The sequence below is a fragment of the Kryptolebias marmoratus genome, linkage group LG6 (genome assembly GCF_001649575.2).
Source record: "Kryptolebias marmoratus isolate JLee-2015 linkage group LG6, ASM164957v2, whole genome shotgun sequence".
NCBI lineage: Eukaryota > Metazoa > Chordata > Actinopteri > Cyprinodontiformes > Rivulidae > Kryptolebias > Kryptolebias marmoratus.
The window spans coordinates 25,349,035-25,368,433 of record NC_051435.1 but is presented as its reverse complement, the minus strand read 5'-3'; the positions used below and the strand labels follow the sequence as shown (position 1 = coordinate 25,368,433).

Sequence of the window (19,399 nt, the reverse complement as noted above, 5' to 3'; positions counted from 1 at the left end):
ATTAAAAACATTACAAACAAAATAACATTCTGGAAGCCATTTTACAAGTAGATAGATAGAAATAATGAATTAACCTGGAAGTAGGTGGGTATCATAACGCTCAAAGCACCAAGGTTTGTCTAGAAAAATATTCAGATTTTAAAATGCTGTACGTTGAAGTTGGAAGATAAAGGCACCCTCCTTGTTTTTTCTATCCACCATCCCCTGCTCTGCTGATGTCTCCTCTGTCTCAGCTCCCACACACTGCGAAGCTGCAACGTTTGGACTCTCCCTCCTGTTTCAAACTCTTCTCATTAACATAAGAGTTGGTTAGAGAGCTAAATATGATTGAAATATTTGCTACCTTGCTTCGACTAAAATGCTCAAATCTGTCAAAGCAATCAATCAATCAATCAATCAATCAATATTTATTCCAGACACAACAATGGTCCATAGGAAAAAAGAATGTTGCTAGTTTTGTTTTACATGGCATAACAAAGCAGTTTAGCATGATTTTTCCACCGTTGAAGTAATAAGAAGAATAAACTTGGGTCTGATTTTCATTGCTAATGTGTTTCATTAAACACATAAAATGTGTTACAAGTGTTTTAAAAGTAGTTTCTTATTGGAAGTTACTTATTTGTGTAGTACAGAGACACATTCCCATCTCAGATGGGGACTGTGTCCATACCTGTTGTGACTCCTCCTACCCGTTGGACTAAACCATTGTCCCACCAATGGCGGGGGGAACTAAAGATTCATCATTATATTTTTTGTTGGATGAATGGCTGGTTTCTTTTTTGCCTTTTTATTTATATGTTTAAATATACAGTTTATTTTAATGATTTATTGGGGGGGGCATATCTACACTTTCCCAAAACTGGGGGTTCCTGACTCGACCCCCCCCAGGATTTCTGCCCATGTCAATAACTGTTCTCTCTGAAGTTCATTCTGACCCAAGTGGATCTTGATTGTTTACAGGCTTGTGAAGAAAAACAGGATTCATTGCTAAAATGAGATATGTTTATTTGATTACTAATTTTTTTAAATATGATAAATGATTGATGATCATTATTTGTGTGCAAATACTCAATATGAAAATTCTTCAAGTGTTTTAAAAAATAGTATCTCTTTTGTCCTAAAGAAGAACTGTACTCAAGTGTGGGTGAAAGAATCTTTGGACAGAATGAGATAAAGCCTTCTGGAGCCCCAAGGTCTTTCAAACTTTGTTGGATAACAAACTAAAGAGAAAGCCTTGGTGGATAACTGCAAGTTAATTTCGTTTGCAGTTCATTTTTGCAGTCAGTTTATTATAGTTCATTTTTTGTTTGTTTTTGTCGTATAAAGACCTCCTTCCTTCCCCTCGTTTTCTCTTTAGTTTGGTTTGTAATCTGAGAAAAAAATAATTTTGATCAGTGAAGAGTAACTTAAGTTGAGAAATAGGTTTTCATACTGTTAAGAAAGAATTGATCTTGTTTGCGGTCACGTGAATTATGCTGCATCAGCTGCCAAACATCACTACTCCTTGGGTGTCTTTGGAATGCTGACCACTGACCCTCAATGGGCTCTGGGCCATAACCTTCCTTCTTGTCATGGTCCTGTCGAGGCCTGAGCAGCCTCCAAGTTCCCCAAAGACTAAGTAACAACTGGCCCTCCACAGCTTCTGATCCAGTGAGGCACCTATAACTCTGTGTGATGACAGAGATAAGAGAAGAGACAAATTTGGGTCTGCCTATTTCATTTTAACTTGTGCAAATTTGTAAATAATATCTATTTCCAATCTGATGTTTCATTAAAACTAACCTGACATCCTGGCAGAATCCATAACATCTTATGACCAAATTCCAAAGTGAACTATTTACCAAAATAGTTTAAACTACCCCAAAACCCAAACATTCTGTTCAAAGAATTCTTTTGGTTTAGATAAACTAATAATCACTATTCCACCTTAGATTATTAAAGTATTACTTGTTGCTGTGTTTTATCTTAATAAATCCTCATTCACAGTAATTACTTAAAAGTTGTATTGTGTACTATTCACTTTAATCTGTTTTAAGGTTATCTGTTCTAGTACTTTTACTCACCTAAAAATTTGATGTTCCATTACAAATATTTCTCTTTTAAGTTGTGTATATAATCCAGATGTAAACATCTGGAAATAAAAGTGGAAATTTTGTTTTCTTGTCTCACACATATTTTGTAATATTAAACCCAAATGTTTTTGGTCTACAGCAAAAGGAAAGGCTGTGGCCTCACTGTTACAATACTTTTATAGAGAATTGTATACTGAAATTATTTGACTAATGGGTCCTGCTTCTAGACCTCAGCCTTTATTGTCATTGTGCCGCAATGATTTTTGTGTGTGTACATATGTGTATAAATAATGATGATTTTTTTTTTTCAATTTACATGTACAGATGCTATGTTAGTAATGGTTTGACTGAAATATATGAAGTTGACATTCAATTTCTTTTTGCTTCAAGATGTTAGCATTTGTGCTCATGCCTCTGTGAGTCTGCATCTGATGGGCATGAGCTCAGAACCTGAGGTGTTCTCAGTGCATCTGAACGGACAAGTGCTGATACAGAACGGCCACAAAATGTCAACAGTGGGCTTGATCAGTGGCTCCTCTGCCACCGTCAGCCTTGTGGCTCCCCACACAGGCCTTTGGCTGCTCTCCTCACACACCTTCAAACACATAGAAGGTAGGTGTTTCTAAATACTTTGAGATGAAAAAGGCAGACTGATATTTTTGTCTCAACAGAAAATAAATACATGTATTCTTATTATTGTAGTTGGCATGCATGGTTTTGTGGATGTAAAGAAATGTGAAGGTTTTAAGGAACCAGTTCGAAAGATGACAATTGCTGAACAACGACAAAGCAACGAGTGGACATACTATATAGCTGCAGAGGAAATTATATGGGACTATGCACCCAACCAACAGGAGCATGTTGATGAGTGAGCAACTTTATATTTTTTTACAATAAAGTCCTACTTTGTTTTTATTTTGAGTCATGGTAATTGATATCATAACATTAGATGATTATTTTTTTGTCCAGGGACTTCAAGATCCAGTACTTGGACCAATCAATGTGTATAGGTGCCAAGTACAAGAAGGCAGTGTACACACTGTATAAAAACGAATCATTCACTGAAAAGCTAGAGACCAAACAACGAAGAAATGAGCTGGGAATCTTGGGTCCAGTAATCAGAGCACAAATCAGAGATGTCATCAAGGTGAGACAATTTTAAAGTATATTCTGAAAACCTTCTAGTAAAACTGTGAAGTTAACTCTGAAATTCACTTTAAATATTATGAGTTTTATCAAGCTAAAAGCTTAAAAATACTTAAACCGTAATCGCAAAAAATTTGGGAAGTTGTGTAAAATGTGAATAAAAAAGAATGTATTGATTTTTAAATCTCACGAACCCATATTTTAATTACAATGGAATATAGCAAACATAAATGTTTTAACTACAAAATTGTGTAATTTTGGAGGGAAAAATATGGCCATTTTAAAATTCATGTCAGCAATACATCCTAAAAAAGTTGGACAGTGACAACAAAAAGCAGTCAATTTAAATGCTACAAATAAGGAACAGTAAGAGGAGCATTTTGCAACTAATTAGGTCAATTGCCAACAGGTCAGTAAAAGGACTGGGTATAAAATATCACTTCAGAGAGGCTGAATCTCTCTTTAAAGATGGGCAGAGGTTCACCAGTTTTTAAAAAATTGGAACAATTTCAGAATCCTAGTCCTGAACTGAACTGGCCTGCCTTGCAGTCCACACCTTTATCCAAATAAAAACAGTTGGCACAGCATGAAACAAAAAATCCAGCAAAGATGACCAAAGACTGTTGCTGCTAGAATCCCACATTAAACAAGAATGGGACCACATTCCTCTCAAAAATCTCCAGCAGTTCCTATGTGTTTGCAAACTGTTGTTAAAAGAAGAAAAGATGTTATATAGTGGTAAACATGGCCCTGTCCCAACTTGCTTGAGATGTGTTGGTACCATTAATTTCAAAATTACCTAATTTTTTCAAAGAAAGTCTTACTTTAAAGTTTGATATGTGGACTATATTCCATTGTGAATAAATATGGGGGTTATGAGATTTACAAATCATTGCAGTCTGTTCTTATTTACATTTTACACAATGTCTAAAACTTTTCAGAATTGGGGTTGTAATGGACTGAACACATGAAATGGTCATTTTAGCCAGATTAGATTGTGTTCACATTGCCCCTCGTACCCTCTTGCAGATTGTTTTTAAGAACATGGCCTCAAGACCCTACAGTATCTACCCACATGGCCTGACAGTAGAAAAGTCAGAGGAGGGAGTCAACTACCCAGAAGGAGGTACAGGTCTTTTAGCATCACAAAACAAATTAATACTTGGATGTAGTCTGGTTTGACTCTATAGTCTGATTTTGTGACGTGGTTGACAGGAAATCAGTCTCATTCTGTCCAGCCTGGTGAAACCCACACTTATGTCTGGAAGGTACTTGAAGAGAACGAGCCTTTGGACAATGATCCTCGATGTCTGACACGAATGTACCACAGCGCAGTGGACACACCACGTGACATTGCTTCAGGTCTTTTAGGCCCCATCCTCATCTGCAAGAGTCAGTCCCTGAATGTCAGAAATGTACAGGTAAATACAAGACACATTTTCATATTTAATTTATTTATTCTCAAAAAACTGAGTTTCAGTGTACCGTTTTCTGTCATTTCTGTCTTTCCAATTCCGTATAAAAACGTTTAAGAGGACAAAAATAGAAAGAAAACAAGTTTCTTTGTTTCTAAAGGTGAGAGCAGATAAGGAGCAGCATGCAGTGTTTTCTGTGTTTGATGAGAATAAGAGTTGGTACCTGGATGATAACATTCGCCAGTACTGCAATCGATCCAAAGTCAACAAGGCTGACTCAGAGTTTTACAAGTCCAATATCATGCACAGTAAGTTCTTCCATGTTAACCTATATCAAGGTTAACATCCTAAATCTATTGCAATGTTCTCTGTTGTTGTAGTTTACAGTATCAGTAATTTATAATTATTGTTTTCACAGTTTCAAATACCGTATTTCCCGGACTATAAGGCGCATTTAAAAGCCTTCAATTTTCTCAAAAATCGACAGTGCGCCTTATAATCCAGAGTGCCTTATATATGTCAGAAGTCATAATGTTTTACGACTTTGGTAAACTACAAAGCTGCACCGCTTCCAGCATTAAGGCTCAGTTATAGTCATGCTTTGTAGTTTTGACAGGGCTCCGCACTGCGCACAGACCTGAGCGAGCAGTGTAGGTGTTTATATTTGAAGCTTATGTTGCCTTATAGATGCGCCTTATAGTCTAGTGTGCCTTAAGTATGTCAAAAGTTTGAAAATGGACCATTCATTGACAGTGTCTTATAATCCAGTGTGCCCCATAGTGTGGAAAATACAGTAACAAAATAAAGGTTATATGAAGATTTTTCTTCTTTTTTCTCTTTCACAACCAATTAACTTTAGCTCATCGAGGATCTCTTTATTTAGCCATCTGTTTCAAGCATATCATGACCACCACAGTCACCTTGATAAATGTGTGAACACATTATCTTATCATTGTCTTCTTGAGTTGTGTCATAGGTGTACTGGGTGGGTCTATCTAAACTAAATGCAATGTCAACTCACTACACCAGGGATCACCAACCTTTTTGAAACTGGGGGCCACTTCTTGGGTACTGATTATTGCAAAGGGCTACCAGTTTGATACACACTTCTGAAATAACAAATTTGCTCAATTTACCTGTAATTACATGTCATTATTAATAATTAATGATATTCATCTATGTGAAGACACTGATCATGATTTCTCATAATAATTATCAACAATGATTCAACAAGATAGGAAACAGATAAATATCAATATGCAACACTTTATTTCTATAAATCTCTGCAAATATTTAAATTTTCAAAGGACCACTTCTACAACATTTTCACTAGCTACTAACAATTCTTAACAAATCATGCACTCAGATCCACCATGTTTGTGCGTATTATCAATTATGTAACGTGTCAAAATCAACATCCAGATTTTATTAAAATTATCACCAAATCTACAGCATTTTGAACAAAATTGTCATATCTTACATTTAACAAACACATTTGTCACAATTTTTCAATAACTGAATTGAACTGCCATGTTGCCACTGAGAACATCTAGTTTTGGTTTCTTTGTCTGTTAGTGGGAAGCCTGGCATTGCATGCTGTTCACCAGTGTATTGTAATCTGGGATGTAGCTTGACACTGCAACTCTGACTGAGTCTTGCAGATGTGCATCAGTGAGGCGTGTTCTGTGTTTGTTCTTAATGAAGTTCATATCAGAGAACGCTGATTCACAGAGATAGGTTGAACCAAACAGGCTGGCAACCTTCATAGCTGCTGTGTATACACCACTGTACTTGTCTGTGTCAACCAGGCACAAGTTTGGTGTAGCTTGATACGCTTTGAGGTGGATATCACTTGGTTGCTCAGTAATGCATGTTGTGTCCACGTTCATGAAAGGATTGGAAATGAATGCCACACATGGCTCAAGCGTATCAATGTCACAAAACCTGTTCTCAAACTCTCAAAGTCTGTTTATGACTTGAGAGTACTTTTCTGCAACTTTGTCAAAAGTCTCAGACACAGAAGCATTATCTTTCAGCACCACCTGCACAGAGGGAAAGTGCAGCACCTTTTTTCTCTGTAAATGCAGTGAAAATGTTCATCTGAGCTTTAAATGCATTTAAAGCATTTATGTCAGCAACAGTCTTACCTTTGCCTTGCAGCTCACAGTTCAAATGGTTCAGTTTCCCAGTAATGTCTGTTAATAATGCAAGCTCAAGTGTCCACTCAGTGTCCTCCAGCAGCAAGGTGCCTTCGCCTCTGCATTGCATGAAGTCTTTGATCTCACCCAAAAGTGACAAATAACGAAGCAGAATTTGTCCCCTGCTGAGCCATCAGATTTCCGTGTGTAGTAGCAGGTCACCATATTCAGCTGACAGCTCTTCCAATAGCACCTTGAATGTTCTTTGCTGTTTAGCTCTAGAGCGGATGCTGTTTATGATCGTCAAGAGTCATGATGTGCCTGAAGCCGATCACTGTGGCATATAACACCTGATGGTGAATGATGCAGTGGTAATGCATGAAGTTTGGGAAGTTTGAGTCACCTTTACAGTGAGCGATGAATCCTGTATGCCGGCCAATCATAGCAGGAGCCCCGTCGGTAGTCACTGATACTAACTTTTCCAGCGGTACTTTTTTCTCCGTTAAAAACTCCTTCATAGATATATATATAGATCTCAGTTCCCCTCGTAGTTGTCTTTAGAGGCAGTAAGGTCAGAAGTTCTTTACTTTTGTGGAGAAATCATCAAACATCATTCGGATAAAGATCATCAGCTGTGCTGTACTGTTGCTGTCCACAGACTCGTCACACTGGATGCTGCTCAGTGAGTTTGTGTACAGTGAATTGGTGTTGCAGTGAGCTGACCATTTCCTAAACTGGGTACAGCTAGACTTCACTGTATTTATTTGTTCCAAGCAGCCTGTCATTGTGTGGAAAAACAGGGGCAAGAGGCTTTCTTTTTGTGCAGTTTGTTCAGAACATGTAATACTCATTTTTACTATTAACTTATCATAAACACAAACCAAAACACTTTAAAAGAGCTAGTTACAGTATGGTATTAAGGTTAACAAGCTAAATAAGAATATGTGCTTTACCACATTTTGAACACTTTGCAGCTAATTAAAGACCTTCTTTCTTTGAAAGAATGCATATTGCCCGCCACCTTTAATGCTCGAGTTATAAAGATCATCTTATGTTGAGAAATGATCGTTACAGCTGTTTCAGTCAAACTCTAAAACTAATGTTTTGCGCAGTCTTATTTAATATCATGAGATCTTACGCAATCTGCTAGCACTCAGAGTATGTTTTGGGAATGAGTCACATCTTCTAACACACGGCTCTTATCAATTTCCTCACGTGTGGTGCAGAGGTGTGCAGTGCTGTCACTTTAGTTTTGGAAATGTTAAAAAAAAATTGACACATTTGCTCTCAAATTTCTAAATTTTGAACCCATCTGAATATTGTCCTGGGCTTTTTCATCTTGTATTAAGAGTGCTAGAGCTCTATTTTGGCACCGGCTCAGGAGCTGTCCTCTGAAAGAAAACATGTTCAGGTCTACAAACAATGATCAATTGATGTCAATTGGTCTCAAACAATCAAAATTCAGTGAGACAGCAACATAAATCTATTTTCTTGCAATTGTTGTGCAATTTTGAGTCATCAACTAGTCTCCAATTACTTGCAGCTTAGTAAGATACTGAGCAGCACATTAATTACTTTCTAAGAGTTTTGTTAAAATCTGTCCAGTGGTTCATGAGATATTTTGCTAACAGACAGACAAAGCTGACTCCAACAGTTAATGCCAGCATTTTAAACAAAGATGTCACATGTGTAGAGCTTGGAGTATATGCTGGAAAAAATACTCAACTACTACCAGACCAAACTTTGGCTTAATTTCTGTAAAACTGACTGAGTTTTAGCTATTTTTGTATTTGCTAAGGTCAGCCATCTTACATTTGGTTGACTCTAAGAGTAGATGCACATTTTACTACAGTTAATCCACCTAAAGGTAGTTTCTTATTGAGTTGCAATTAGTTGAAGAAATTTAATGAAATACATTTACTAGTTCGTGAGAAATTTTGCTAGCACAACTGAACAAGAGCTCTCCTCTGAAAACATCCAAGGTAAATATCCAGGCCTAAAAACCACGCTGATGATAAATAATAGTTTTTGAAAAACAGATCCCATCTTTCTAGCTTAATTTCTAAAGTTTATTCCAGCACATTAAATCATAAATGTGGGGGCAGCTGCCAAGGTGGGCGAAGGTGAACAACAAAATAATCTGCATGGCCCAGGATTCAGTTTCGCAAGCCAATACACATGAAAAAAGGCTGTGATTTTCAAAACCTGGCCAGCCAAAATGCGACCATACAGTCAATTGGTCACTTGGTCACAAACTCTTCAATGAGACTTCAATGGAAAATTCACATCTTTTTGCACAATTTTGAGTCACCTACTTGTTTCTTAACAGTCACAGCTCAGTGAGTTACCCCTTTACACCTGCTTGTCTAATTTGCATTGTATTTTTTCTTTAAGCAATAAATGGTTATGCCTTTGGGAGTGGTCCACTCCTAGGCTTCTGCAATGGTGAAGTTGCAACATGGCATGTGTCCAGCATTGGAGCACAGGACTACATCCAGACAGCTACCTTCTATGGCCATCCATTTGAGCTAAATGAAAGAACAGAAGACTTTCTCAGCCTTCATCCTATGACTGGGGAGACCATCACCATGAACATGGACAACATTGGTGAGTCACACCTGACAGTGCCCTTTTTTTTGTCAGATATTTATTTGCAGATATTTGTTTTCCCATGTCCTTCATGAAATATTTGTATGTCTTTCTTGCAACAGGTGTCTGGCTTTTGGCTTCCCTAAATTCCCATGAAACAACAAAAGGAATGCGTGCAAAGTTCAGAGATGTTGAGTGCTATCGTGACTACCAGTATGAGTATGACTATGACATACCAAAACCTATATTTAATATATGGAAACCAAACAACATTGCAACCAACAAGGAGGAAGAGAAGTCAAAACATGTAACACAAACAACAAAAGAGCCAGATCATGAAACAGACAAATTTGCAGTCGAATTGGGTTTCAGGTCGCTGAAAAAACAGTTCAATGGATCAGACATGGAGAAACTGGACTTGTCTATTTTTGATTATGATGCCATTGATGTGCCACTTGGAACTATGAACTTCAGCCACAGTTTAAGGGATACAACAAATAAAACTGACTTCTCTTCAAAGTTGGATTCTACGACTGATGCACATCTTTCAAATTGGCAGGAGGTGGATGATCTAAATCCTACAGAATCTTATTTGCAGAACCGCAGCTTTAGTGGGAGTGCAGTACATATACAGAAAAACAGTACAAAACCAATTTTTGACAATTTTTCATTGTATCAAACTGAGAACATGTTTTTCAACAACCACAGTTCATTAAAAGTTCAAGATAACAGCACATCCACTACAAATAAGACTGTTTCTGAGATTTTATCAAGTTCTGATAATGTTACTGTTTTTGGCACAATGAAAACAACAGTTCAGAATGCTACAGTTTTTGGAAATGTGTTCACAGACAGCTTTACTGCTGCTTTACAGGAATCTACCAAACATACCATGGCAATACAACAGACAGCCATTCAAACCATGGAGATACAAGACGCTATAAATTTAACTACACCATTACAAGAAGTTACTGATCTCCCAGTAACATTACCAGTAAATTCAACATTTAGCTCAATAAATGGAACAATGAATATAAACCTGTCTGGTAACAGCTATGCATCTAGAGGCATAACTCTTGAGAACTCAGAGGAAGACCTTACAAGAGGGGATGTGTTCTTTTACAGTGCACCTTTGTCCAACACCAGCACTGACACTCCAAATACTATCCCAAAGAGCAATGTATCCGAAGACACTGTTTTACAAAGTACATGGAAGGAGAATAATGACACTGCAACAAAGAACTTCAACATGTCAGCAGTTGGAATAAATCATCTTTGGTCTGTGATAGCACTTGGTGTTGAGAAGGTTAACATCAGCAGTATAGTCCGAAATATTTTGTTCGCCTTGGAGTTGGAGGTTGAGAACTCAACCAGCAATGAGAGTAACTCTTTCAACACAACTGCACAGCAAAAAAATGAACCTCAAGGAAATTCCTTTAAGGTTGTGACTGTTTCTGCCAATTCAAGCCTTGAAAATGCAACACATATTTTACTCAAAAATGAGTTGTTAAAAAATGTCACAGGTAATGTATCTAAATCAGACTCATTAGGAAAAAGCACAGAGTGGAGAACGATTGTCACGGCACTTCTTGATGAACTGACCAACACATCTATGGAAAGTTACTCCAGTGAGATCATAGGTTCATCTAACCTGTCCTTCCCTGGTAATGCAGTAAAACCAATGAGTCCTGATGAGTTAGATGCTTCAGACAACAGTGAAGAACTCTTTATATACCGTAAAGAAAACAGAACAGAGGCTATTAAAACATCCTCTGTCAAACCACAAGGACACAATTGGACTTATGATGGAACACATTCCATAGTACCTCAGGAGATTCCTGATCACATGAAAAAATACTTTCAGAGTAAGGTGCCTCAATTCACACCACCTCCTAAAAAGTCCAAGAAAGTTAATCTCAGACAAAGACCCAAGAAAGGCAAAGGTATGAAAACAAGAAGGAGGAAGGAATACCAGCCTCAAGCCAGGAGTGGTTTACCCTTTTCCCCTCGGGGATTCAATCCAGACATGATCCCCCGTGGGTCAAGGCCTTCTTCACCACAACCTGTCTTTAATGAGGAGCAGTTGATTAACATGCCTGTGGTCATAGGTGTGCCACGACCCGATTTCAGTGAGTATGACCTCTATCCCGGAGATGGACCAGATCATCTTGATATGAATCAATCAGATGTGACCCTAAATGAATACGAGTATGTGATGTACAAAGATCCATACAGTAGTCACGAAGATATCAAGAATCTCAACCTGGATGAAACTAGCAAACTCTATCTGAAGTTATCAGGCCCAAATGTCAAAACATATTTTATTGCTGCAGAGGAGGTTGAATGGGACTATGCTGGCTATGGGCACAGGTAAGCTCAGAAATAAAAGCATAAGCAGAGCTTATGTAACTGAACAGATATACATAACTACTTTGAATCAATGAAATCTGTTCAGTAATAACTTAGCCACAACTAAAGGAAAGTTTTCTTTATGGCACAGGAGGCCAGAAAAGTCACACTTTTACAGGCGAGAAACTAAATTCACCAAGGTGGTTTTCCGAGGTTACCTTGACAGTAGCTTCACAACTCCTGACATCCGTGGGGAGATGGATGAGCATCTAGGCATCCTGGGGCCTCTCATCAAAGCTGAGGTTGGACAAACTATCACGGTAAGAAACAATTGCCTTAAAGGTATTTTAAACTTTATTTGACGTGTGACAACTTTATTCCTCATTTAATACCCCACTAGACAAATTTTAATGAAATTTGCAGAGAGTAATCATTGGATGTACATCTACAATTGATTACCTTTTGGAGTCAACCTGATTCAAGATAACTGCCACAGTCAATTGACCTTAGAAAGACAAAAATGGCTATAACTCAGTCGTTTTACAAAATTTGGTGCAGTTGTAGCTGAGACTCATTCACAAAACATACTGCAAGTGTCACATATTGTACAAGATTTTTGCATAAATCATTACTATTCACTTTTAGAGTCAACCCTGTCCATCTTTTAGCAAAATATCTCATGAACCACTGGACAAATTTTTTTCCAACTCTCAGAAAATAATAAGTGGATGTACATACACAACCAGTTAACTTTTGTAGCCAATTCAAGATGGCCACCACAATTAATTGACATTTGCCAGTACAAAAATGGCTGAAATTCAGTCACTTTTACAGATACTGAGCTAAAATTTGATGCAGTAAAAGTTGACCGTCTGTCACAACAAACAATCTGAGCATGGCATCTTGCAATATTGCATGACAATAAGATAATTTTAGTTTAAAATTCTGGCATGAAAGGTGGTGGGTGATGTACATTCCTTCAAGTAACACTACGCCTTTAATTTACAAACAAAAGATTCAAACTTGTTTTTTGTGCACAGCGGCAATATACCTCAGTTCTTTCAAACTTATGTTAGGGGATCATGGTTGTTTTCAGTCTTAAAATGTAAAATCAGAAAGATAATCTGGTATTAACAGCTTTGTCTTACTTACAGGAGCTTTATTTTTTTTCTCTGTAGCTGAATGTGTCTATTGTCACAATTTTAGTTTACATATTTCAGTTTAAAATGATATAACTATCATTTTATAATGTGACTACCAGGAAACAACTTGAAATTAGTTTGCAGTTGCACCTGACTGAAAGTGGGTGGGCCACTCAATTTAACACTGCCTGTGGAAACTGGAACAATGTTTGCATTTATGATGACCCTGTTATTTAAAACAAACTATTCAGCATCACTTACACTGCTGACAGAAACTTAAAAGTGACAGACTATTAAAATAAAAGTTTCACAAGGTTTATGTCAAAACAAATTTCATTTGAAAGAGATTGAAAAACATTTCAAGTGATACCAAGATTGCATATCTTAATTTAAAAAAAATAAACTATTTTAAAATCCAAGCTTCAGGAATAATCAATGTCAATGAACAATGTGAAAAGTTGTAGCCTGTCACAAAAACTGACAGTATTTCTTCAGTTATTTTTAGATATTGTTATAAAACTTTAGGCAAATGTTTAATGAAGGTGTAATTTATCCAAAGGTTAGGATAAGTATTCATCAGTTAATTATTCATTGCCTATTATTAATATTAATTCAGCCAAAAGATTGAGTTTGTTACTGCATCACCACTGAAGGGTACGTTTTACATTTTAGACACCACATCTTATTAGGGTAAGAAAAACATGGGCTCAAATCAGCTGATATTTGGTAAAAAAAATAAAAAATAAAAAATAAAAAAAATAAAAGTACTTTAAAACCTAACCTATCAGTTTATTATATTGTTTAAAAAAAGAGCAGAATTTTGTGTATTTTTCTTGTATTTGATCAATACTGCGTGGTTTGGTGGTCTTGTAATTCTGAAGTTGCAGGTTCGAGCTCAGGTTGTGGCAGGAAGGGAATCCAGTGTAAAACAATTGCCAGATCTTTGTTTGTGTGAGTTTGCTTGCTGTGGCAACCCCTGAAGAAAGGAACTGCTGAAAGAACTTACTTACATCAGAAATGCAGACTCCCAACATTTCAGCTCACTAGCCAAATAAAATACTTTTTTGTAGGGATGATTCAGTCCTTCCAAATAAACAAATCCAACTGGATTCATTGCTTCGAACAAAGCAACCTTATAAAACATCAAAGACAAGTAATATATATTAAATCTAAAATATACAGTCAGTTCACAGACAATATAAGGTTCTAAAATCAAAACCAGCATTTAATTTATTTAGTAAAATTATTTAATTGGTAGCCAAGAACTATATTTATTTTTTAACTTTGAATAATGAAGTGCCAAAACAGAAAATGTAAGTTATTTACTGGGTGGGCCTTGCTGAAAGTGAGTGTACCTGATCCTAGGCCCTGCCAAGCCCAGTCACAGTCACATATCTGCATCTGTGGTGTTCTGTCTTCTTTTCACTGTTTTCCTTTTTTGATATTTTCAAACTGCAAAATACTGTTCAAAACACTTAAGAAATGTGTCACATTTATGTTATACCTTTTAGGACAAATTCACTCTGGTATTCTGATGAAAATAAATGTTTAGATAAATTTGCAAACAACAAGCCAAACTCTGACCAAAGGTGGCAAAATCAGCTTTTCTAAAGGTTTTTCTGACCACTGTAAACTAAACTAACTGGCTGTAATTTTATGCTAACCCATAGACACAAATACATCAATATACAAAATGTGTCTTCTTGTTAGTTCTAAATACCCAAATACAAATGTAGTCTTCTTTTCTTTCAGATTGTTTTCAGGAACAAGGCGAAGCGACCATACTCTTTACACCCTAATGGGGTTTCCTACACAAAGCAGTCTGAGGGTCTGTCCTACGAAGATGGTTCCAAATATTGGTATAAATATGATAATGAAGTTCAACCCAATACTACCTTCACATATTTATGGAAAGTCAGTTCTATGGTTGGTCCAACATCAGACGAGTCTCAGTGTCGGACCTGGGCATACTACTCAGGTGTCAATCCTGTGAGTAATTAGTATAAACAATTATATATAAATATTAAAAAATATAACAAGTGTCTATGATTTTAAAAATAAAATGTTTTTTTTAGGAAAGGGACATCCATTCAGGCTTAATTGGACCTTTGCTCGTGTGTCGAGAAGGCACCCTGCTCAACAACACCCAACACAGAATGAGGGAGTTTGTGCTCCTTTTTATGACCTTTGATGAATCACAGAGCTGGTATTATAGCAAGAACAGTGAACTCATTCAGCGGAAGACTCGAAAAAGAGTTCTGGATAACAACCACAAGGAGAACTTCAAGTTCCACAGTAAAACAATACCCCTTTTTTACTTGTCTCATTTGAACTTAGTCAACAGATAAAAGCCATAAGCAATACAAGAAGCTCATGTAGAGTAAATATATTTCCACACATTGTGGTTAGGACATGAACCTGCAGGTTACCCTGCAATGCTGTTATTTTACATAATGACTAGCTGACAAAAGACAAATTCATCAAACTGTCTTCTTGTTTGTTGTTTTTGTAGCTATCAATGGAATAATATACAGCCTCAAGGGCCTGAGGATGTACACTAAACAGCTTGTGTGCTGGCACCTGATCAATATGGGTTCTCCCAAAGACTTTCAAAGTATTCACTTCCATGGACAGACGTTCATCCACAAGAAGACCAAAGACTACAGACAGGCTGTCTACCCTCTGCTGCCAGGTAAGAAACCCAAAAGGTGTGCTTCAGTCACAGAAAACATTCTCTTTCAATTCAGCTCCATCTCAGAATAAAAGTCATCTCAGTTATACCAAAAATAAACAAGTCCAAATTATAGGACCTATTCATATCTGGATTCAAATTCAATTACAGTCAGTTCAGTTCCTATCATAACACAATTCATTATCATACAGCAAATTTATAAAAGCCAATTAGTAAAAAATATTTATCTAAGGAAGTCACATTGTGTCAAATCTTCACTTTGGCACAATCCCCCATCCTGAACAAGCACATTGATGGCACTGGAAAGAAAAAGGAAGACACCTCCAGCAGAACCAGGCTCAGGATGAGAAGCCATCTATCTGCCTTAAGAAGACAGGAAGAAACACAGACAAACAATAAAGTGATCCGGGTGTTGTTTATATGGGAGGTAAAAGAAAGAAATACACAGGATAATAGCAACCATAATTGCAAATACAAAAATGGAACATAGTGCCAAAAAAGACAGCAGAGTGAGAAAATGTGGTCAGTTTGTCCTCCAGCAATCTAAGCATATAGCAGCATAAATAAGGAAGACTTTAGGAAACTCAAGCTGCCCAAACTATAGAATTTACCAAAAAGGAAAGTCTTAAGCCTAGTCTTAAAAGTGGACAGGGTGTCAGCCTCACAGACAGAAACTGGAAGTTGGTTCCACAAGAGAGGAGCCTGATAGTTGAAAGCTCTGCCTCCTGTTCTACTTTTAGAAACTCTAGGAACCACAAGTAAACTGCAGTCTGAGAGCGAAGTGCTCTGTTTGGAAAATTTAGAACAATAAGATCTTTAATATAATATCGAGCTTGATTGTGGAGTGCGTTGTATGTTAGGAGTAAGATTTTAAATTCTACTCTGAGTTTGACAGGGAGCCAATGGAGAAAAGCTAAAATTGAAGAAATGTGCTCTCTCCTTCTAATTCTCATCAAAACTCTGGCAGCAACATTTTTGATCCACTGAAGTCTTTTTAAAGGTTTTCGAACATCAAGATAATAAAGAATTATAATAGTCCAACCTAGAAGTATCCTGACTGGATGTCTTTTTTGTTTTGTTTTTTTCCATCACACACAGGGGAAGCTGAACATGGAAATGTGTGTCAATGCGACTTTTAAAAAATCAGTTACAGTTATACATTTTCACAGGAAGGATTTCATTTATGTTTGAAAATGTAACCAATGTGATTGAAGTGAAATCAAGCGGATTTCACTTTTTTCTTGTCCCATTCTGGACCTTACTCTGCTGCTGTAGCTAACAGTCCTCAGCTAATTAAAATAACATCAAGAACTGATTTAGAATGTTGCTTGCAAGCAAAAACAAGTGTTACTCTAGAACTAGTGTTAACACATGTACAATAGTTCAGTATTGACAAATGCCAGTGTCTGAAACTTTTCATACAGTTGGCATTGGTGAAATACATGTTGAATGTTCCTGAAAAATGTTCTATGGGATAAAGTTTCAATCATGACAAAAGAGTAGCTCCTTAGCTTGCTATATTTATTGTCAACATCAAGCCAGTTGACACATTATGTCTGTTTTTGCAGGGAGCTTTGCAACACTGGAGATGTACCCATCCAAACCTGGCCTGTGGCAGCTGGAGACAGAAATTGGTTTAACCCAACAGAAGGGCATGCAGACCCTCTTTCTGGTTCTTGATAATGGTGCATACAGTTACTAGTCAAATCAGTTTGTTCAAAGGATAGTTAAAAACTCAGTACTGACCAGAATGCTGTGTACTAATAACTGTCATGTGGCCTTCGGGTCAAATTGTCTCAAAGTTACAAGGGCTTCTCTACCACTCTCTCTTATTAGGGCTTCAAGAGGGTTAAATGAATTGGCTCTGACAAGAAGCATTTATTTCTTTTCTTTTTCAGTCACACTTCCTTCAATGCTCACCAAGTAATCCCGTGAAGAAACAAGGCCCCATATTAAATGTGGTGCTAAAATGACTCAATTTCTTGTGTGGGCATCAAATGTCTACAACAAAAACAGAAAAAAAATAGGCTTCAAGTGACCAACAATTGCAAAGAAACTGCAGGAGGAGAAAGTTTGTTGGGTGTGGTGGAGAGTGAGGCAAACCCAATGTGCAGGCTCATTCTGAGAGCTTCAGGAAAAAAAACTAATTTATTTACACAAAAAAAACAGGCTATCACAGCAGCAAATCATAACTAAATATAAAACACTAACAAAATCCAAGGTTACAAAAGAACCCAAGGGCGAGACATGAGGGGAAAACCAGACAATGCATGCAGCAACAACGAACCAGTCAGTAAATGAAGGAGATGAGCAGGTTTTAAAGACAGAGGGTAATTAAGACAAGTGAGCACAGGTGAGTGATTACAAAACCTGGGGAATGTGTAGATGGGCGTGGCAGGCAAACAGGTGACTGGCGGAGGACAAGTGAATATGACAAAGAACACAGAGGACACAGGGAGCAAAAAAAAAACAACTAACAAAACTAAACACAGGAACAACCAAAAACAGAATAAACCCAAAACGAAAGAAACTTAAAGAACAACTTAGACAAGAACCCAAATCCTGACAGTTTCTGAAAAATAGAAATTATTAAAAAAGATCTGATATTCCCAGCCAGAAGATCAGTATTCCTGGTTTCTCAGGAAGGCAAGAGGTGGCTGGGGGCCTGACAACAAGACTCCAGCCACCTCTAATTCTTAATATAACATAAAGTCTGAGACAATTATCACAGACGATGTCCGAGAACTTACTTTCTGGTGTTCTGTCTTACAATATCTTTATAATTTTGCCAACTTTTTTTAAGACAAAAGAAATTAAATTGATCTTTTTTCTCTTTGCTTTTCTTATTATGGTGACGTGTTTTATTATTGAAATACTGTTTGTGTGTCTCCAAGACTGTTATCGTCCACTGGGCCTTGAGTCAGGCAGCATAAAGGACAAACAATTCACAGCAATCAACACCAGAGGTAATCACACCCCTCCTGTTTACATCTGTTAAATGTGGGCAGTTAATATGTCTAAGCTTAGTTTAATAAATTGAATTAAAACTAGAAGCACTTAGAAAGTGCAAACCACTGTCAAGGTCATAGTGTCTCTGATGCTATTTAACTCTTATATGATCCTGATCACCAGGATCAAGAAGCCGTCCGTGCATTGTGAGGAGCTTTTGTGTCTTGATGTCAGTGGCTTCCATCTCCTCCTTACACACACACACACACACACATATATATATATATATATATATATATATATATATATATATATATATAATATGTACATACAGTGGGGCAAAATAGTATTTAGTCAGCCACTGATTGTGCAAGTTCTCCTTTTAAGGTTAAAAATTAACAAACACTTGCACACATACACAGGCATGTATCTTTTTGCTTGCCTTTTAGCGGTGGTAGATAATAATGAAGTATTTGTTCTCTTTTGAAGGTTACTGGGAGCCCCACCTTGCCAGACTGAACAATCAGGGTAAATACAATGCATGGAGCACTGAGAAGAACTCCAGTTGGATTCAGGTATGAGTAGTAAGTGCTTGGCTGTATATACATTACTCTCACTTACTTATACACAGAGCTGATCTGCTTCCTGGGATCACTTGGTACAGGTGGACTTCCAGCGGCCAGTTGTGATCACCCAGGTGGCCACACAAGGAGCTAAGCAGTTGTTTCAGTCTCAGTATGTGAAGGACTATTCCATCTCATACGCCAACGACCCCCGGAAATGGATCTACTATAAGGGTGACAGCAGAGACTTCTGGAAGGTGAGGAGATTTTGATCACCTCCTTTCAAAGTGAAAGTGTCCAATCCCTTGCTTATACCTATATGTGTGTGTGTCTCTGTTCTCATT

At 37.2% G+C, this 19,399-nt stretch overlaps 1 protein-coding gene across 1 annotated transcript in view; it reads left to right on the top strand.

Annotated features, from left to right (window-relative positions):
- Positions 1-19,399, top strand: part of f5 (coagulation factor V) — a 29,900-nt gene that overhangs the window by 6,495 nt on the left and 4,006 nt on the right. The window contains exons 6-21 of the mRNA XM_017431821.3: positions 2,463-2,684; positions 2,775-2,940; positions 3,042-3,219; positions 4,248-4,344; positions 4,434-4,639; positions 4,794-4,941; positions 9,166-9,378; positions 9,483-11,730; positions 11,861-12,029; positions 14,604-14,840; positions 14,927-15,146; positions 15,364-15,543; positions 17,112-17,228; positions 18,438-18,509; positions 18,982-19,067; positions 19,157-19,312. Of these exons, the coding sequence (XP_017287310.1) occupies positions 2,463-2,684; positions 2,775-2,940; positions 3,042-3,219; positions 4,248-4,344; positions 4,434-4,639; positions 4,794-4,941; positions 9,166-9,378; positions 9,483-11,730; positions 11,861-12,029; positions 14,604-14,840; positions 14,927-15,146; positions 15,364-15,543; positions 17,112-17,228; positions 18,438-18,509; positions 18,982-19,067; positions 19,157-19,312 (4,715 nt within the window). The remainder of the gene's footprint in view (positions 1-2,462; positions 2,685-2,774; positions 2,941-3,041; positions 3,220-4,247; positions 4,345-4,433; positions 4,640-4,793; positions 4,942-9,165; positions 9,379-9,482; positions 11,731-11,860; positions 12,030-14,603; positions 14,841-14,926; positions 15,147-15,363; positions 15,544-17,111; positions 17,229-18,437; positions 18,510-18,981; positions 19,068-19,156; positions 19,313-19,399) is intronic.